The sequence below is a fragment of the Lygodium microphyllum genome, chromosome 16 (assembly GCF_053477565.2).
Source record: "Lygodium microphyllum isolate KBCC chromosome 16, Lygodium_microphyllum_v1.1.10, whole genome shotgun sequence".
Lineage (NCBI taxonomy): Eukaryota > Viridiplantae > Streptophyta > Polypodiopsida > Schizaeales > Lygodiaceae > Lygodium > Lygodium microphyllum.
In genome coordinates, this window is record NC_141150.1 from 121,844,784 (window position 1) to 121,862,901 (window position 18,118).

The 18,118-nt window shown below is 42.1% G+C and overlaps 1 protein-coding gene across 1 annotated transcript; it reads right to left on the reverse strand.

The window, feature by feature from the left end:
* Positions 1–5,986: 5,986 nt before the first annotated feature.
* LOC148023327 (uncharacterized) lies at positions 5,987–6,847 on the reverse strand. Its single transcript, XM_087695356.1, has one exon. The coding sequence runs from the start codon at positions 6,845–6,847 to the stop codon at positions 5,987–5,989; it is 861 nt and encodes a 286-aa protein (XP_087551482.1).
* Positions 6,848–18,118: the final 11,271 nt, after the last annotated feature.

Here is an 18,118-nt window from a genome sequence, read left to right on the forward strand (position 1 = left end):
TCTTACTTGTTTGAGTGACCACTAATAACTCTTATGGATTTGGCCATAGGGGTGTGGGGCTATTATATATGGTCCTTAAGATCGTTGGAAACACTTTGTAAAAAAATTACTTTGTGGACACCTTTGTAGGTGAGATGTCACAACAACAAAAGAACCAAACCACCTTTGGTGGATGGCACTATAGAGCCTCAAAAACAATGGGATTTGGATTTCTGCTCACCATCTAGAGGCATTCTAGAGTAGGTTCATTTGTTCTTTAAGGATTTCCATGACTCTACCTTCAAGAATTGTGGAGCTATTCAATATACGAAAGCAGACACATGCGGCATTGATAGGTGACCAAATTATTTTTGGGGATCAGCAGGGCCAACCATCTTTTGTATAAAACCATCTTTGTAACTATACTGGGACAACCAATTTTGTTTCCAATTTGTAGATTATTGAACCTGGTGAGCCTAGGAAGTGGGTTTTTATACTTGTAAATTTTTGGTCATGGGCTGGGCATAGAGGCCGCCCAGTTCGCTTTGTTGAGGAGAATTTTTTAAATGCAACAACTAAAGGAGCTCTCATCAAAGAGAGTCGTGTGATTTTCCATCAATTTTTGCATGCAAATACGTAAGAATTAGGTTTATTGCTTTTACATGTGTGTACTCCTATGTGTTAACTATGCGTTGATGTGCTCTATGCATGTTTTGAGTGACCATGTGCATCATATGTGTTGTGTGTGTGTGCAAGAACTATGAGAGGTCATAGCCACTCATAAAAAACTCCATTTCCCTTCATACTTCAGCCTTAGGTTCCTCTCATCATTTAGATTAGGGGGATATATCAAGTCATCACCAGTTTGAGATAAAAACATCATATACAGGATTGTGTGAGATTTGGTTTTGGCTATGCATGCAACAGACCACACACTCATATGGTGTTTCAAAGAGTATACACACCTTAGGTATGAAACCAATTCTTTCCACTATGTTATATTATGTATGTACATGCACCACACTCGCAGAAGAGACCTAGACACTCAATACTAACCCAAAACAGGTCCAAAAAGTGTAAACAGCTGGTGCTTCCGAAATCTTGTCAAATTTTCTCCAAACAGCCTTATAACCATTATGGCAAACCCTCGGCTGGATGCATGGTTCAACAAGTTCCACATTAGTGTGCTTGGAGTGCTCTTACAACAACATGTTAGTAATGAAAAGTATAGTTGCAATGAAGCAAACACTACATTCTCACACGAATTTCTAAGGCTAGAGCAAATTACGCTTAGGTTGCAAGCTGATCAATTTCGCATTGAAAACTTACAAGATGAGTTCAATCACATCACCAGCACAATAGATGCTAGAGTGACTAGAGCTCGAGATGGCTAATACAGGGTCATAGCTATCAAGATCCATCAAGAAATATGTGCACTTTGCAAAAAACGATCCCCCTACTTTTTGACATCCTCACCACTGCCTGTGTTCCCATTCACATCAAATGTGAAATCGCCACTAACTTGCCACGCCTCATCTATTTGGGAGAACTTGAATGGGACACATAAGGGACTTCTTTTTCACAAAATTTTCATCTTTTTTACCTATTCTCCTATCAAATACGATAATTATTACGACATTTACCGTGACTAATAACAAAGATAAGAAGAGGTTCCCCAGAGCTGGCCACAATCACCACCAGCACTACCACTTCTTCTAACTACCATTTCGAGGATGGAATGTAGTGTGGTAGGGGGGAATGTAAACCTGCACCCTAAGTTTACAAGGATCTTCATCGAAAAATGATCGCTCAAGGCATGTTTTACAGTTTTTTGACATTTTGGGTGACTAATCTAAAATCCTGCCAAACCTTGCGAATATATCCACATGGTAATATCTTCGGGCTCATATGAGTTTCACTTTGTAACTTCCCAATCATCTGAACTCCCGCCCATGAATTTAGCTAGAACTAGCCTCGATAGCACTCAAATTAGAAGAAACTTGAGTTTTGGCTAGTTTTGAACAAGACCTAATTTTTGGCCAAAACTCCTATATAAGTGAGTGCTCGTGTAAAACCCATCCTTTTTTGCTCCTTTCTCAACTCCCTCTTGTGGAGAGTGAAGAAGCATACTTGTGAGAGCTCTCTACTCTCCTGAGCTTGTCTTGGTTAAGGAGGACTAATCTATTGCTTATGTTTATGCTAAAGCATGTCTATTGCTCTCCTCTCTCTCTCTCTCTCTATTGCTTATGTTTATGCTAAGGCATGTCTATTTCTCTCTCTCTCTCTCTCTCTCTCTCTCTCTCTCTCTCATCTTCTTGCTTGTGTGAATGCATGAGTGTTTGCTTGAGCTTGAATGCACACGTGTGTGCTTGAGCCTAGTGTAGGGTTTACATTAGGGCTAGCTATGCATTGCATTGAGAGCCCGCAAGTGTTCTTGCCCATGTGCTTGAACCATACTTGTGCAGTGAAAAGGAAGTGATAGGATTAGAAGGAGCTTCCTTCAAGCTCTTCTTCTCCAAACCAAGCATCAAGGGGGGCCACTCCAAGAGCTTGAATCACAAGACCTATACTCCATTGTGAGTGAAGCCTCCATGCACCAACTAGGTTGGCAAAGGTCATTTCCTTAGGAACAAATGCGATTAGGATAGTGTCTACACAATAGACTACATGGCAATAGAGGCCCTTGAGATTTTAGACTCTCACCACCACCTCATAATGGCATCGCTCTTATGAAGACTCATCTTTGTAGCATTTGTGGTTATGATATGGTTCAAGTAATGGATCTTTTGAGTGAAAAATAAAAATTTAGATTCCTTCCCAAATACTTTGATCTTCTTGAGGAAATTGAATATAGCACATATTAAGTATTCTAGGTGTTCTATTTTTTGTTTATTATAAATCATTATATCATTAAGGAGAACTACTATATTTTTTCCCAAATATGAACCTAAAACTTTATCCATCAACATCATAAGTGTTGCTAGAAATTTTTTTTTTAATAAAGCCCATCCATGCTTGGCATTTGGTACTTATTTCTCGCCATTACCTGGTTAAGTGCATAGTAATCTATTAAGAAGCACATGCAACCATATTTTTATTTGGGAGAAGAATGGGAGAAGCCCACGATGAAGAATTTAAGCATATAAATTCAACTAGAAACGATGCATAGTAAGTGCATGAGTCTAGTAGAAATGGTGGATATATTCAAGCACAGATGTGCGAATACTAGAAATGCCGTAACTACATAAGTCTAGCGTGCGAATACTAGAAATACCATAACTACATAAGTCTAGACACGTAAATCTAGTGAGTTTAGATTCCTAGAAACAAATGTGGGATGAGAGAGAGAGAGAGAGAGAGAGAGAGAGAGAGAGAGAGAGAGAGAGAGAGAGAGAGAGAGAGAGAGAGAGAGAGAGAGAGAGAGAGAGAGAGAGAGAGAGAGAGAGAGAGAGAGCATATTTTTATTTGTGAGAAGAATGGGAGAAGCCCACCATGAAGAACTTAAGTATATAAATTCAACTAGAATTGATACATGGTAAGTGCATGAGTCTACTAGAAATGGTGGATATATTCAAGCATAGATGTGCGAATACTAGAAATTCCGTAACTACATAAGCCTAGACGTGCGAATACTAGAAATATCGTAACTACATAAGTCTAGACATGTAAATTTGGTGAGTTTAGATTAGTAAAAAAAAACGTGGGATGAGAGAAAGAGAGAGAGAGAGAGAGAGAGAGAGAGAAAGATTGCAGACGATGAGAGGTGGCCATTGTTTTATTTAGCTATATAACACCTGGGCCCAATCCAGTTACAACACAAGCAGAAACACCAATCCAGTTAGAGAGGGGGGGTGTGTGTGAAAGAGAGAGAGAGCGAGACCCCCACACACACACAGCGACCTTATAGTATTGGCAGAGACATGTGCCACATGATCTCTACCAAAGCATTATCTATGTGCTATTTATGGTTATGTTCTTATGTTCTTAAAAATCTCACCATGTTGCTACTTAATTGAATACATTGGAGGAGAGAGAGAGCTAGAAAACTTGCAAGCACACACACCCACATGTGTGCACACACACAAAGTACAACACACCATCCTTACAAAAGCATTATCTATGTGCTATTTATGGTTATGTTCTTAAAAATCTCACCATGTTGCTACTTAATTGAAAACATTGGAGGAGAGAGAGAGCTAGAACACTTGCAAGCACACACACCCACATGCCTGCACACACACACACAGTACACCAATCATCGGTGTACCAAATCTGGTTTGTTCTCATGATATAGTTTCTCTAGCACTATGGGGGGGTCACTGGTTTTTAAAATCCTTTTTTGCATATTATTTACTTACAAAAGGCTTCCATTTTAAAGGGGGCATTTACATATTGAATAGAAATAGAGTGTGTTTTAATAATTAAAAACTCATAGATAAGGGGTTTTAAAAATACGCCTTTAACACATGTGATATAGAGGGTTTACGGATAGCGAGCTGGCCCTTGAGACATTGTGAGAAGGCCTGAGAGAAAGAGAACCACCTCTATAAATAGTCCTTTCGAGAGCCTTGGAATGAACAACAACCAAACATGGTCATCGCCAACTATAGCTCGAACAAAGAAAAAACAAAACAAGGACCAGATCTAGATTGTCCTTGAACATTCACCATGTCACCAACACCCAAAACAATAAAGAGACGTGAAAAATACACAACTTGAGAATTGCTCTAGGCACCAAGATTCAATCACAGGGGCTTAGTAGGATGAGAGGAAAAACTCACACTCTCATGCCACTCTCAAACACTACCCGAGCACCTAGGAACAATATGGAATCTCACCTCTTAGTCTCCTCATCACCGAAAAGGATCGAGATTCTCTCCGAGAAAGGCCATAGAGGATCTTTCTTTGCTTGCGTGTGTGTTTTGTACCCGCTTCTTCTTCGGCTCAATCCTTGGTATCTTGTTCATGTTCTTTGTGTGGGCCAAAGAGAAGCTTTCCTTGCTTGATACAATCCTTGATATAATCATCATAGAAAAAAGAAAGCTAAGTGCTAAGTTAGGATGCATGGAGAACACATCTCCCTCATAAGAGTGACACTGAGACTGAACACGCATATACAAGAGAATTCAAACTCCAATCAATTCCAATCCCCTTCATAGTGAAACCATATACACACATTTTGTTTCATGTCACTTGGGCCAAACCAAGAAACGACTTGGTTGGCCCTCCTCTTGACCTCGATGGAGTGAAGTTTCTTTGCCCAATAGAGATTGTCAGGAATGTTTTATTTAGATCGACAGATCACAGCAGACAAAGAGACCCAAAGCGCAAATATCCAATGAAGCTATTAGAGCTTCAACACATAGGATTATCATGCACACTATATCAAAGATTTGTGGAGAACCATCAGGCTAAACCTAATAATGGACAAGTGGCAATATACTTTGTTCAACAAGTATATTGCCAGGACATATTAGGAAGGCAAGTTATGTGGCAGCAAAGAGCCAAGAACGCTAGCGTTGGCATGGGTCATCCCGTCGATCGAAAGCGGGCAAGAGAGATGGGCATAGAATTGAAGCGGACAAAGCCTGTGGTACTCACCACCAACGACCACGACATCTTAATGAATTTTGCAACTGAAGGCATGACTTTAGTGACACAAGGACTCACCGTAGACACTATGGTAACTTGCGTCCATGAGCTAGAGTTGAGAATAGTTGAAATGGAGTTAGAGAATCAATGACTAAGAGGAGTATGCAAGAGATATGAGGATGCACATGCTCCTCCACCTCCTATAATTGGCGATACTTTTGTAGTTGATAAGCTCACACAAACTCGTGATTTTGTAAATTTGGATTAAGACTTGTTGATATATAGACAACTTTTGTATATATCTTGGTATTCAATTTCAAGACTTGATACATGGAATATAATTTTGAGATTCTGTCTAATGTATCGTTTATACTATTCTTTTCCCCTGCTATGTTTTTTTAGTCTTTAATGCATGTTATGTTGTCTTCACTCTGTCAATAGCAGGGACTATATCATCCACATCGGAATTAGTTGAATCAACCTCCCATTCGTTCTCAGACTTTGAACCTTGGTCTTTAGAAACAACCTCGTGCATTCGTTTTGGATGTGGCTTCCCTTCTGCATGTGTAATACGAGTTGCAATTGATGACGACCTATGAAGCAGTCGCATATTACAAAAGTAGTACACTAAGTCTCTTGCCCTTGAAGCTTTTAAACGATTACGCCTCTTAGTATGAATGAAATCATATGCAGACCAATTTTGCTCACAACTACCTGAAGATGTTGCCACTGATAATATCCTTCTTGCCACATGTTGAAGCTCTACTTCATTAGAACCATACTCATTCCACCAAACAAGTGGACTTAAGCATGTAATGGCATCTAAACACCACTTGTCACTAAACTTTCCCTCTCTACCAAAAAACCATATGCGACCATAAAATGCACGTTTTCCATCTTCCCCAGGCAACATCTGGGCACACACAAAGTGGAAATTTCGAGTCACCTCATCATTCTTTGTTTGATCATGCAATTGAAACGAAGGATCTAGCATGAATGCAACGCCATGTAGGAGAGTGTGCATCATTGCCCATCGTCTTTCTGCACAATTGGCTATCTCTTTACGCTCTACAGGCTTCAATTTTTCAAATGCTTTTACCTTGCGTATTGCTTCAGACATGAGCCAGTATACTTTACCAAGTACAAATTTGTCACTGTCCACAACTGTTAGCAATTCTACAAATGGCTTAGTGACACTCACAATTTTGTCCACCTTGACCCAAAATGCATGTGAGCTGATTGTTGCTGCGCATTTCGTTGCTGTAAGTGCATGCATCTAATGCTTAGTGACCCATCCAACCTATTGTCCATCTGCAATTGTTTCCCTCAATGCATCTCCCACTTCCAATAAACATTCAAGGACATAATAAGCAGTAGCAAAGCATGTAGCACAAAATATGCATAATACTTTTTCCGACCTTGTGTGAAAGAGTACATACGTAAATTGATGCTCCTGATGCACTTAACCACATGATGTGCCTCTACTAAAGTAAGTTTAATAAAACTCATTTTCCCTATATCCTTGAGGAGTAAACTGACTGAGTGTGTAGCGCAAGGAACCCATGTAATCTCTTTGTAGTTCTCTTGTATAATCATCCCTGCTTCTTTATAGTTAGAGGCATTATCAGTCTTTATAGATGTGACATTAACAGGTCCTCCAACATGTGCAATAGCCCTCTCATATATCTTTGAAATATACATGGAGGTTTTCTCTTTAAGAGATGTATCTATTGCATCCAAAAACATTGACCCCCTTGGACATATACACATGATATTTATTAGAGGCCTCTTCTTGCAATCTATCCATCCATCAATAGCTATGGTGCATCCGTAGACAGGTACATAATCAAGGATAGAACGCTTCAAGCTTTGCTCAAGTCCACCTTTGACTTTGTCTAAGTACTCTGTGCACATCTTATTGTAGTCCGGAAAAACAAACCCAGGCTTTGCAAGAGACATCAAAACATCTTGAAATAAGGGATTTCTCATTACATTCAAAGATATCCTACAAGCAATGAAAGCTTGTGTACATTTCAAGTGCAACTCTAGCATTGATGACTTATCAAATGCACTATACAGAGTTCCTTTCTTTGATTTGTCCATGCTGTTAGAGCATCCGTGTTCCTGAGAGCCTGCATGTTGAGATATCGAGCTCCACTCGTGATACACCAGGGTGACCATTGTGTATTTATGTCACCGACTTGTCAGTTGCAGACGCGGTTGGTACACCGCCCATGAATAATAGCTACATGATAGCTATCCTTATCTACTCTAGTTCGTGGCTCAATTAGTATGCCACCTTAGTTAGTTGAGTTTGGTTTGAGACCCATATAGAGGGTTCTTCTATTTCTTTGTACTTGAGTTCTTTTGGCTTATACAACTAAGAAGAGGAAAACTGTTTTCAGCCTCCACCCTTGTGTGTCTTCCCCCATTGTGCAAGCAAGAAAGCTACAAGTGAGACTCCTTCCTTCTCTCCCACAATCTTGACATGGTATCAGAGCCTTGTTCGTGGTAAGGAGCTCAAGAAAGCAAGCCAATCTCGCGGTGTTCTGGTAAGAGGAGCAGTGTTGCTTTCATTTTCTGTTTTGGGAGCAGATCTCTGCAGGTAGCACAGCCGGAAAGTGCAGGAGTGCATTGTCTCAGGTTGAGACGCCCTTCGCGGTGAAGCAAGAGGGCAGTATATGCTGCGAGGGCGACCTTGTTTTTTTGATTTGAGGCCATTTCGGGGCCTGTTTTGGAGGCGGAAGTTTTCTGCACGCACTCACGAAAAGGCCCAGTTTTATGCTGTGCGACCACTGTTCTACAGGTCGGTGAAAAGTTACTGTAGAAATTGCATTGTATGCCTGTGCGCAGAGACATTGGGAGTTACAGAATCATCCTTGTTGCCTGTTGATGCAAAATCGTCACTAGGAAGTGACTGTGTGGTCAAATACCACTTTCGTCAGTTTTGCAGATTTGCCCTTGTGAGGCTGAAGCTGTGTTCTTTGCAATGACATAATTTTTTGCAGTGTTCTGTAATGGCGTCTGATTCTCTTTCACAAATTGTCATTGAAAAGCTTGACAAGAACAACTTCCAAGCATGGAAGTTTAGAATGACAAATTTCCTTATGGGAAAAGGATATTGGGAATTTGTTGCAGGAAATGAAGAAGAACCAGTTCTTCCTGATGTTCCCAATCAACAGCAATGCAGGCATTCAAAACATGGCATGAGAGAGCCAGGAAAGTTATGTATTGGCTGTCTATCAGTATTTCAGACTCTATGATTGTGCATATTCAGGATGCAAGTACGCCAAAGGAGGCATGGGATACCTTGTCAAAAATGTATAGCACAAATACGCAAGCCAGGAAAATGCAGCTCAAGCAAGAGTTGCATAATGTGCAAAGAGAAAGTATGAGCATCAACGACTACCACATGAAGGTGAAGAAGATTGCAGATGCACTTGCTTCCATTGGGTCGCCAGTGGAAGATAATGATTTAGTTTCCGTGACCTTGAATGGTCTAGGAAAGGATTATGCACAGTTCCGAACATCCATTTCCATCCGTGAAAGATTTCTTGATTTTGAGGAGTTGATTGCTCTTCTAATTTCTGAGGAGCAGAGAAATGGTGGTGCATCTTCTTCAGGAGGAACTTCAAAAGAAGCTGTCTTCTACTCAAATGCTGGAAGAGGTAGAGGCAGAGGTAGAGGAGGCCGATTTGGAGGCCGTGGCAGAAATCAGAATATGCAGCAAACTCAAGAAAACCAGTCCTATGGAGGAGGACGTGGTAACTCTAGAGGCAGGGGGAGCCAAAGAGGTCGTAGTGGATGGCAAAGAGGCCAAAATGCAAACAGTAATGTTGAATGCTACTATTGTGGTAAAATGGGTCATATGGCTAAAGACTGCTATAAAAAGCAGAATGACATCATGAATGGAAAACTGCAACAAGGAAATTATGCATCCTCTAGTAGACAGGGTGATGACAGAAATGAGCATCTGTTTATGGTGCAGCACATGAACAATTCTGTGACAAGTGCAGAAGAAAGCAATGATGTATGGTATGTTGACTCAGGTGCATCAAACCACATGACAGGTCATGCAGAATGGATGGAGGATGCAAGAAAAATGAAAAAACCAGGATTTGTGGAGACTGGTGATGATACTGCACATCCTATTGTGCAGATTGGAAAAATTCCTTTGTCTATGCAGGATGGGAAAAAGAAATACCTCTCCGATGTATTTCATGTTCCCAATATCACCAAGAATCTGGTTTCTGTTGGTCAAATGGTTGAGCAGGGCTTGCAGGTCAGATTTAATCCTCATGGATGCTTTGTTGAGGATATGAAAAATAAAGGTCGCTTGATAGCAAAAGGAAAGAAGAAGGGCAGAATGTTTACATTGGATGCAGACATGTCTGAATTGAGTGTAGCAATGTTTGCACATGGGACCGGTGTAGTTGCAGATATTGATATCTGGCATAAACGCATTGGTCATGTTAATGTACAGCGACTTAAATCAATGCAGGCCCAAAATATTGTTGCAGGTTTACCGAAATTCAAGGTTGCACAAATGCATAAGGTATGTGAAGCCTGTCAATTTGGAAAACAGGCAAGGAAACCATTTCCTAGACATGTTCAAGAGAGTAAGAAGCCATTGGAATTAATCCACTCTGATGTGTGGACAACTAAAGCTGCATCTCTTGGAGGCTGTCATTATTTTGTCAGTTTTATTGATGACTATAGCAGAAAAGTTTGGGTGTATTTTATGAAAAAGAAAAGTGAAGTTTTTGGGCATTTCAAAACTCTTAAAGCGATGGTTGAAAAAGAAACAGGCCTGCAGATAAAATGCCTAAGGTCAGATGGAGGGGGAGAGTACCTCTCAAATGAGTTTGCAAGGTTCCTGCAGGAGCATGGCATAAAGCAGCAATATTCATGCAGTCATACCCCACAACAAAATGGAATTGCAGAAAGAAAAAACAGGCATATTGGAGAGGTATCTCGTGCCATGCTCAATGAAAAAGACTTGCCAGATTTTTATTGGGCTGAAGGAGTTGCTACAGCAGTCTATATAATGAACAGGACTCCCACTGCAGCAATACATGGAATGACTCCAGAGGAGAGGTATACTGGTAGGAAACCAGATATTTCTCATTTGAAAATTTTTGGTTGCATTGCCTATGTACATGTGCCAGATGAGTTGAGATCCAAGTTGGATCCAAAAGCTGAGAAGTGCATATTTATTGGTTACTCTCTGTAGCAAAAAGGGTATAGATGCTATAACCCTTCTACTCGTAAGTTTACAGTGAGCAGAGATGTTGTTTTTGATGAGATGAGTAGCTGGTATAAACCAGTAAATGTGATTGATGATGTAGATGCACAAAATGGTAATGCTGCACAGAATTCACAGTAGCAGTCACAAAATATTAGTGGACCTGGAGCGTCCTCTAGCAGTGGTTCACATTCTTCGCCATGGACAGGCAGATTGAGATCAGGAGAATCTTCTCAAAGTAATGCAGATAGTGGTATGCATGTATCACGAAAAGGAAAAGAGAAGGTTGATCAGCCCATGTTTGATGTGAATGCAGGTCACTCTTATGTGGATGGTGAATCCAGTGGCTCAGAACAGAGCATTGATGATGAGTTGGGTATTCCTTCTATTGTTACACCTGGAGTAAGGAAGACCAGGGATGTTTTGAGAGCACCTGGGAGTGAACCTACTTTGCGCAGGTCTACGAGAGCTAGGTATCCTGTGGATAGGCTGAAATATGATGGATTTACAGCCATTCACTATGCATATATGGTCAAAGTGATACAGGAACCAGAACCCACTTCTTTTGAGCAAGCCATGGGAAAAGAAAAATGGGAGAAAGCCATGGATGAAGAAATGGATGCCTTGGAAGCAAATGCTACATGGGAATTGGTACCCTTGCCTAAAGGTAAGAATGCAATTGGCTGTAAGTGGGTTTATAAGGTGAAGCACAATGCAGATGGTTCTGTGAACAGATACAAGGCAAGATTAGTAGTCAAGGGGTATGCACAAACATATGGCATTGACTATGAAGAAACATTCAGTCCGGTTGCAAGGATGGCAACTGTAAGAGCAGTCATTGCTATGGCTGTATCAAAGGGATGGTCTTTATATCAGATGGATGTAAAGAATGCCTTCTTGCATGGTGATTTGCAAGAAGAGGTCTATATGGAGCAGCCACCAGGTTATGTGCATGCTGTTCATCCTGAGTTTGTTTGTAGGTTGAAGAAAGCCTTGTATGGCTTGAAGCAAGCACCTAGAGCATGGTCTGACAAGATAGGACAGTATCTTGTCACTATTGGCTTTCAGATTTCCAAGGCAGATTTCTCACTTTATGTGAGAAAAACAGAGAAAGGTATTATGCTGTTGCCATTTATGTTGATGATTTGATTATGACAGGTGACAATGATGAAGATATCCTTCATGTGAAAATGCTATTGAAGCAAAAGTTTGAGATGAAGGATTTGGGAGAGCTGCGTTATTTCTTGGGCATTGAGGTGATTAGATCACCAAGTGGGATACAGCTCTTGCAGAGGCAGTATGGATTGGACATGCTATCCAAATATGGGATGACAGGCTGTAAGCCTATTTCAGTTCCTTTGGAGCAGAATGTGAAGCTGAGCGCAGATGCAGGTGAGCTTCTGGAAGACCCTACTATGTACAGACGCATAGTAGGAAGCTTGATTTATATGACTATTACTAGGCCAGATTTGAGCTATGCTGTTGGATTGGTAAGTCAGTTTATGCAGGCTCCGAGGAAACCACATTTGGATGCGGCTAGACGCATACTCAGGTATGTGAAGTCCACATTGCAATATGGACTATTTTATGAGACTGGGGTTCAGATACAGCTGCATGGATACACTGATGCTGATTGGGCTGGTAGTATTTCTGATAGAAGATCTACCAGTGGATATGTGTTCTTTTTTGGGAGTGCTGCAGTCACTTGGAGCAGCAAGAAACAGCCTACAGTTGCCTTGTCGAGCACAGAGGCCGAGTACAGGGGTGCAGCAATGGCTGCATGTGAGGTAGATTGGTTGCATAAGCTACTTTATGATATGCATCAGTCTACAGATGGACCAGTTGTCATTTATTGTGACAACATGAGTAGTATACACTTGGCAAATAACCCAGTCTATCATGCTAGAACAAGGCACATTGAGGTGCATTATCACTATGTGCGAGAGAGGGTTTTACTAGGTCTTATTGATCTAGTTTATGTCAGCACAGAGGATCAGGTAGCTGACATATTCACGAAGGCATTGGGCGCAGAGAAGCTGCGCAAGTTCAGAGACCTACTTGGTGTGCAGGAATTGGGATTGAGCTCGAGGGGGAGTGTTGAGATATCGAGCTCCACTCGTGATACGCCAGGGTGACCGTTGTGTATTTATGTCACCGACTTGTCAGTTGCAGACGCGGTTGGTACACCGCCCATGAATAATAGCTACATGATAGCTATCCTTATCTACTCTAGTTCGTGGCTCAATTAGTATGCCACCTTAGTTAGTTGAGTTTGGTTTGAGACCCATATAGAGGGTTCTTCTATTTCTTTGTACTTGAGTTCTTTTGGCTTATACAACTAAGAAGAGGAAAACTGTTTTCAGCCTCGACCCTTGTGTGTCTTCCCCCATTGTGCAAGCAAGAAAGCTACAAGTGAGACTCCTTCCTTCTCTCCCACAATCTTGACACTGCACTCACATTGTATCTATGTTCTTCGTCCATCAATTGTGAGTGTTGTGATGAGGAGCCACCCACATGTTGTAGTACATTCACGAAATTGCTTGGTGCATCATTATGTCTTGTAGTAGACGTAATTTCAATAGTGTAACCTCCCCCCCCACTTTCCAGAGGCCTTTAATTTCTGAATATATTTGGAAAGCTTTACATGTACATTAGAAGGTGGATTACGACAATGATTCATGTTAACACCCATCCCTAGTAGATGCTCTTTAGTTCTAATTGCGCTAGCATGGAACTCATGCTGACATGACTCGCATCATACATGAGAAGTGTTCTTTCTAGCTTTTAATTCTTCAACATATTCCCACTCATTACCACAAGTCATTTCAAATTACAAGAATTTGTAGAATTAACCAAAATAATAATAGGGGAGATGCAAAGATATATGCAAATGAATTAAAAAGATACATCTGTGTACGCACTACAATCAAATATCACCATGGACAATTAATATCTAAATTAGTGTATCCACCTCCAACACCCAAAGTAGTATTGGCGTGTCCACCCTATTTTAGCACCACAATCCACTAATACCCAAAATAGAGTGTCCACATTCAACACCCAAATTAGTGTTGGTGTGTGCACCCTATTTTATCACCTTAGCCCACTAGTATCCAAAATAGCGTGTCCACCTCCAACACCCAAACTAGCACTGGCGTGTGCATGCTATTTAATGTCTCAATGTAAAGGATAGGTATCCACAACTAGCACCCAATTTAGTTCTAGTGTGTGTACCACATCCTGTGTGTAACCTAGAAGAGTACAAATAGAATAGCGAAAAATTAACCCGAAAGTTTCCTGTATATATAGAGAATATATTTCGATCGAATAATATATTTATTCGATCGAATACAACCTATAAAAAAGCGATTCAACATCTAAAGGTGATGTGGCATCATATAATGCAACCATTTATTTCTAAGGGTTCACCAAATACGTGATTATACGATTATTCACGTATAGTCGTATAATGTATAATGCAACTTAGGTGGAAATGTAACTCTCTCTTGATCATTACACACACTATCTAAAGGATTGTAAATATCTTTTTGTTGGTTGATATCACTATTATCTTCAATTTGCTGGTTGACATCACTTCTATCTTTGATTTGCTGGTTGATATCACTACTATCATCGATTTGCTTCACCTCATTGCTTTGCTAAACAACTATAGAGTAAGGAGGTAAGACTAATCAAACTCAATAGTAGTCACCTAATATTTTGAATTAAATAGACAAAATTCATAATAGAGGTTGAAGGAGATCTCTACCAAGGTATTGTTTCTTCATGAGACATTATCATCCAAGAATATCTTTTGGACATTCCATATGATATTTGAATTGGGAAACAAATCATATGTAGTCTCTCGCCAAGGTAGATTTATCTCCAAGCGACCTCTAAGATCCTCTGTCAATGCCAACACTACACTTTTGTGAAGCTCACGAGAGTAGTGCAGCAGAAACCAAGCACGCTCTGCTTATAAGGCCTCACTCAAGACGGGGACCCCGAGGACGATGGATGATGAGGCATAGTCCCGACCCACAAGAAACTCACCCTAGGCACACTAGCGAGCATAGCACGCACTCGAGCACTACTACCTCCCGATGCGGGGTTGTGTGGTGCGGACGCTATGCCCTGCGGTATGTGGCATGTGATGTGTTTGAGGTGAAAAAGGGAGTGTCCCTCATGGTGAAAAGTCCCTCCCAGAGGGGGGAAAAATGAAGAAAAGCGATATGTGGCCCGAAACGGGGCCGTGATCGGAGCCGGTCCACCTCACTAAGACGGGAGGTGGGCTGAAATTTTACATGGCTGGAAATTTTCAGCCCTCAAGCATGATGCGCAGGGGCTCGAAACGCGGTGAAGAGCATGGCGGGGGTGTGCCCACCATGGCCGAGCATGCAACCGGTGGAGTTTCTATAAAGTTGACCAACCGAGCTAGGGGGCAACTCAACATCTTATGAGCTGAAAACGGGACAGTTTTGAGGGCGAAACCTTACCGGTGAGCCAGTGGGGCAGATTTTGGCAAAGTAGCTGGTGAGCCCAACGATGGCTTGAGGCGAGCCGGTCCCGGCCCGAATGTGACCCAAACCGAGCCGAGGGGACTCTCACATGAAAAGTGTGGCTCTTCGGGGGCTGTTTTGGGAGTCGAGTGACATCGGCAATGTGAAGCGAAGAGGGCGACCCAACATGGAAAACGGGTGTCTCGGAGGGTATGAAGACCCGCCGACCTCTCAAGTGCAAGCGAGGGGCGGCATGAAGGAAAGTCATCAACCGAGGCTCTCAAGTGAAAACGAGGGACCCCATCTTCTACATGAGATAGCACCGAACAAGTGGCTAGTCTCCTCGATGAACCGGGCCCTTGCACATGCGACGTGAGGAGTGATGCATTGTAGGCCGTCGAGCCACCTAAGACCTGCCGAAGGAAACTCAAGCAAGTGAGCCACCTAAGGAGGAGCCACTTAGCGATGAGATGCACCCACGCAACCTAAGGAGGAGCTGGGTTGCCAAGGATTTTGCGGGGCTCGTCTCAATGATCAACAAGCGAGACCTCGCCTCATGAGCAAAAACTAGCTTGGTTTGAAAGGCATGGCAGATACATCCCGAGGAAAAATTTTCCAAGGGAACGCAAAGTGCTTCAAGCTTGTGTGGCACAAGCTAAGGGGATGAGGGGCAACTCACCTCTTCTATTCTTGCAAGCATTATGAGCTCAAGGGTTCGTGGAATCCAATGAAGATACAAGGGAGTTTGCTGAGACTCTGCGGAGGCAAAGCAAAGGTGGAACGATCAAGGAGCTTGGAATCAACCAGCAAGCGCTGGTGGTCAAATTGCCGGCATGAGGCTTAGGAAAAGCACTCCCCGAGCAAGGCCAGGAGCTAACTGGTGACCAACGTGCAAGAGCCGAAAGCAGAACTGTAGCACCTTGGAGGGAGGGCATGTGGTCAATACTCCCTTCGGTGCCTCGCGGGAAGTCAAGTGTGAGGAACGCTCTTATCAAAGGCAAAGATCAGAAAAGTGTACAAGAATGCATGTATCTATGACAAAGCAAAACGGAGCCACCTGTGGAGGAAGCTCCTGTTATGGGATGGGTGGCTTATCATAAGGAAGCTCGCAACTTGGAATGGGACTTGTTGTGGGGGTGGTGTCATGAAAGAGACAGGAAGCCAGCTGCCAACCAGAGAAGGGATGGACCAGCACGATTCAAAGAAAGGATGAGAGCCAGAGACTACCCCCTTCATTCCTCAGAAAGGAGAACCTCAAGAAGAAAGAACCATGGACCTGGACCCAAGCAGTGGAATCCGCCTTAAACAAGGCAAGGTCGTGGGATTGGATATACGTTAAACTCCTCTACCCACCACTATGCCAAAAGTGAGTGGGACAATAATGTGGGATTGGAAACACGTAAAACTCCTCTACCCACCATCAAAGATGAAGATGAGTGGGCAACATGCAACACCGAAGGAAGGAACAGGCGAGGCCAAGAGAGCCAATAGTCCCTTGACGTCTAGGTGAGCCCAAAAGTGGCAACAGTCCCTAGAGGTTTCAGGTTGAGCTCAAGATGAGCAACATTCCCTCAAGGTTCTGGGTGAGGCCAAGAGAGCCAACAATCCCCAGAAGTTCGGGTGAGCTCAAGAAGGAGCAACAGTCCCTCAGGTGACGGGTGAGCCCAAGAGCGGCAACAACCCCAGGGTGAGCCAATATGGCAACAATCCCTTTATCATGGATTAAGATGGCCGGGTCTAAGAGGGCCCCGTTGGTCAATTCGGCATAGCAATGCCTAAAGCTACCTCTTAGCTAGCAGGTCTCAGGGGATATTGAGATGTTTCACCCACACTCCTTGGCTGAAGCAATCTCTTTAGCACTAAATAGTGAAAAGAAACTTAGGGGTAGTCGCATGAAGCAAGAGCATCAAAATTTTAATCAAGGCAAGAGGCCTGCTTCGTCTTTTATAAGTGACAGGTATAATAAATTCAAGCATCCCTTCTTTAAAAGAGAGGAAGCACAACCACACTCTTGGGAGGACAAGAAAGCAAAGGTCGTCAATAGTCAAGGCAACCACAACGGTTTTAACGGTCAAGGCACTCATCCTAACTTCAAGAAGACCAACGGCACTTCCAACCAAAGGGCCGAGGACCGCTTGAAGAGGGTAAAGTGCTTCAATTATCATCGCCTAAGACATTATGTAGACAAATGCCCAATGAAGAAAGAAGAAAAAGCTCACCCTCCTGCTCAAGTCAACATGGTATCCTAGAAGAAGAAGCGGATTTGGAAGACAACGACGACTACGATGATGATTACGATCCAAACTATGAGGGTAATGACGATCAACCGAATGAAGGTAACCCTAAACCCTCATCCATTTCACCTTACACTCTTATAAAAATCAAAGGTATCGTGCAAGGAAAAGAAGTGAGTATTTTGTTTGATGATGGAAGTAGCCATGATTTTATTTCAAATCGCATTGTTAAATCTCTTAATCTACCTCTTACATCATCTGGATACAAAGTTAAGACTCCTTTCAATAACCAAAAGTACAATTGCACTCAACAAGTGGAAAACTTAAAGATTTCAATTGAGAACTCTCAAGAGCGTACTTTTCTTGTTGCTCCATTGCATGGGATAGATATCATCTTAGGAATGCCATTTCGTCATGAATTAAATCCTAAGATTGATTATAGCAATCGTTCTCTTACTTTCATGTATGAAGGTCATCAAATTTGTTTACATACTGCATTTGAAAGTGAAGATCAACCATTACTATCTCACACTCAAGCTAAAAGGGCCATTCGCAAACGAGATAAAGCA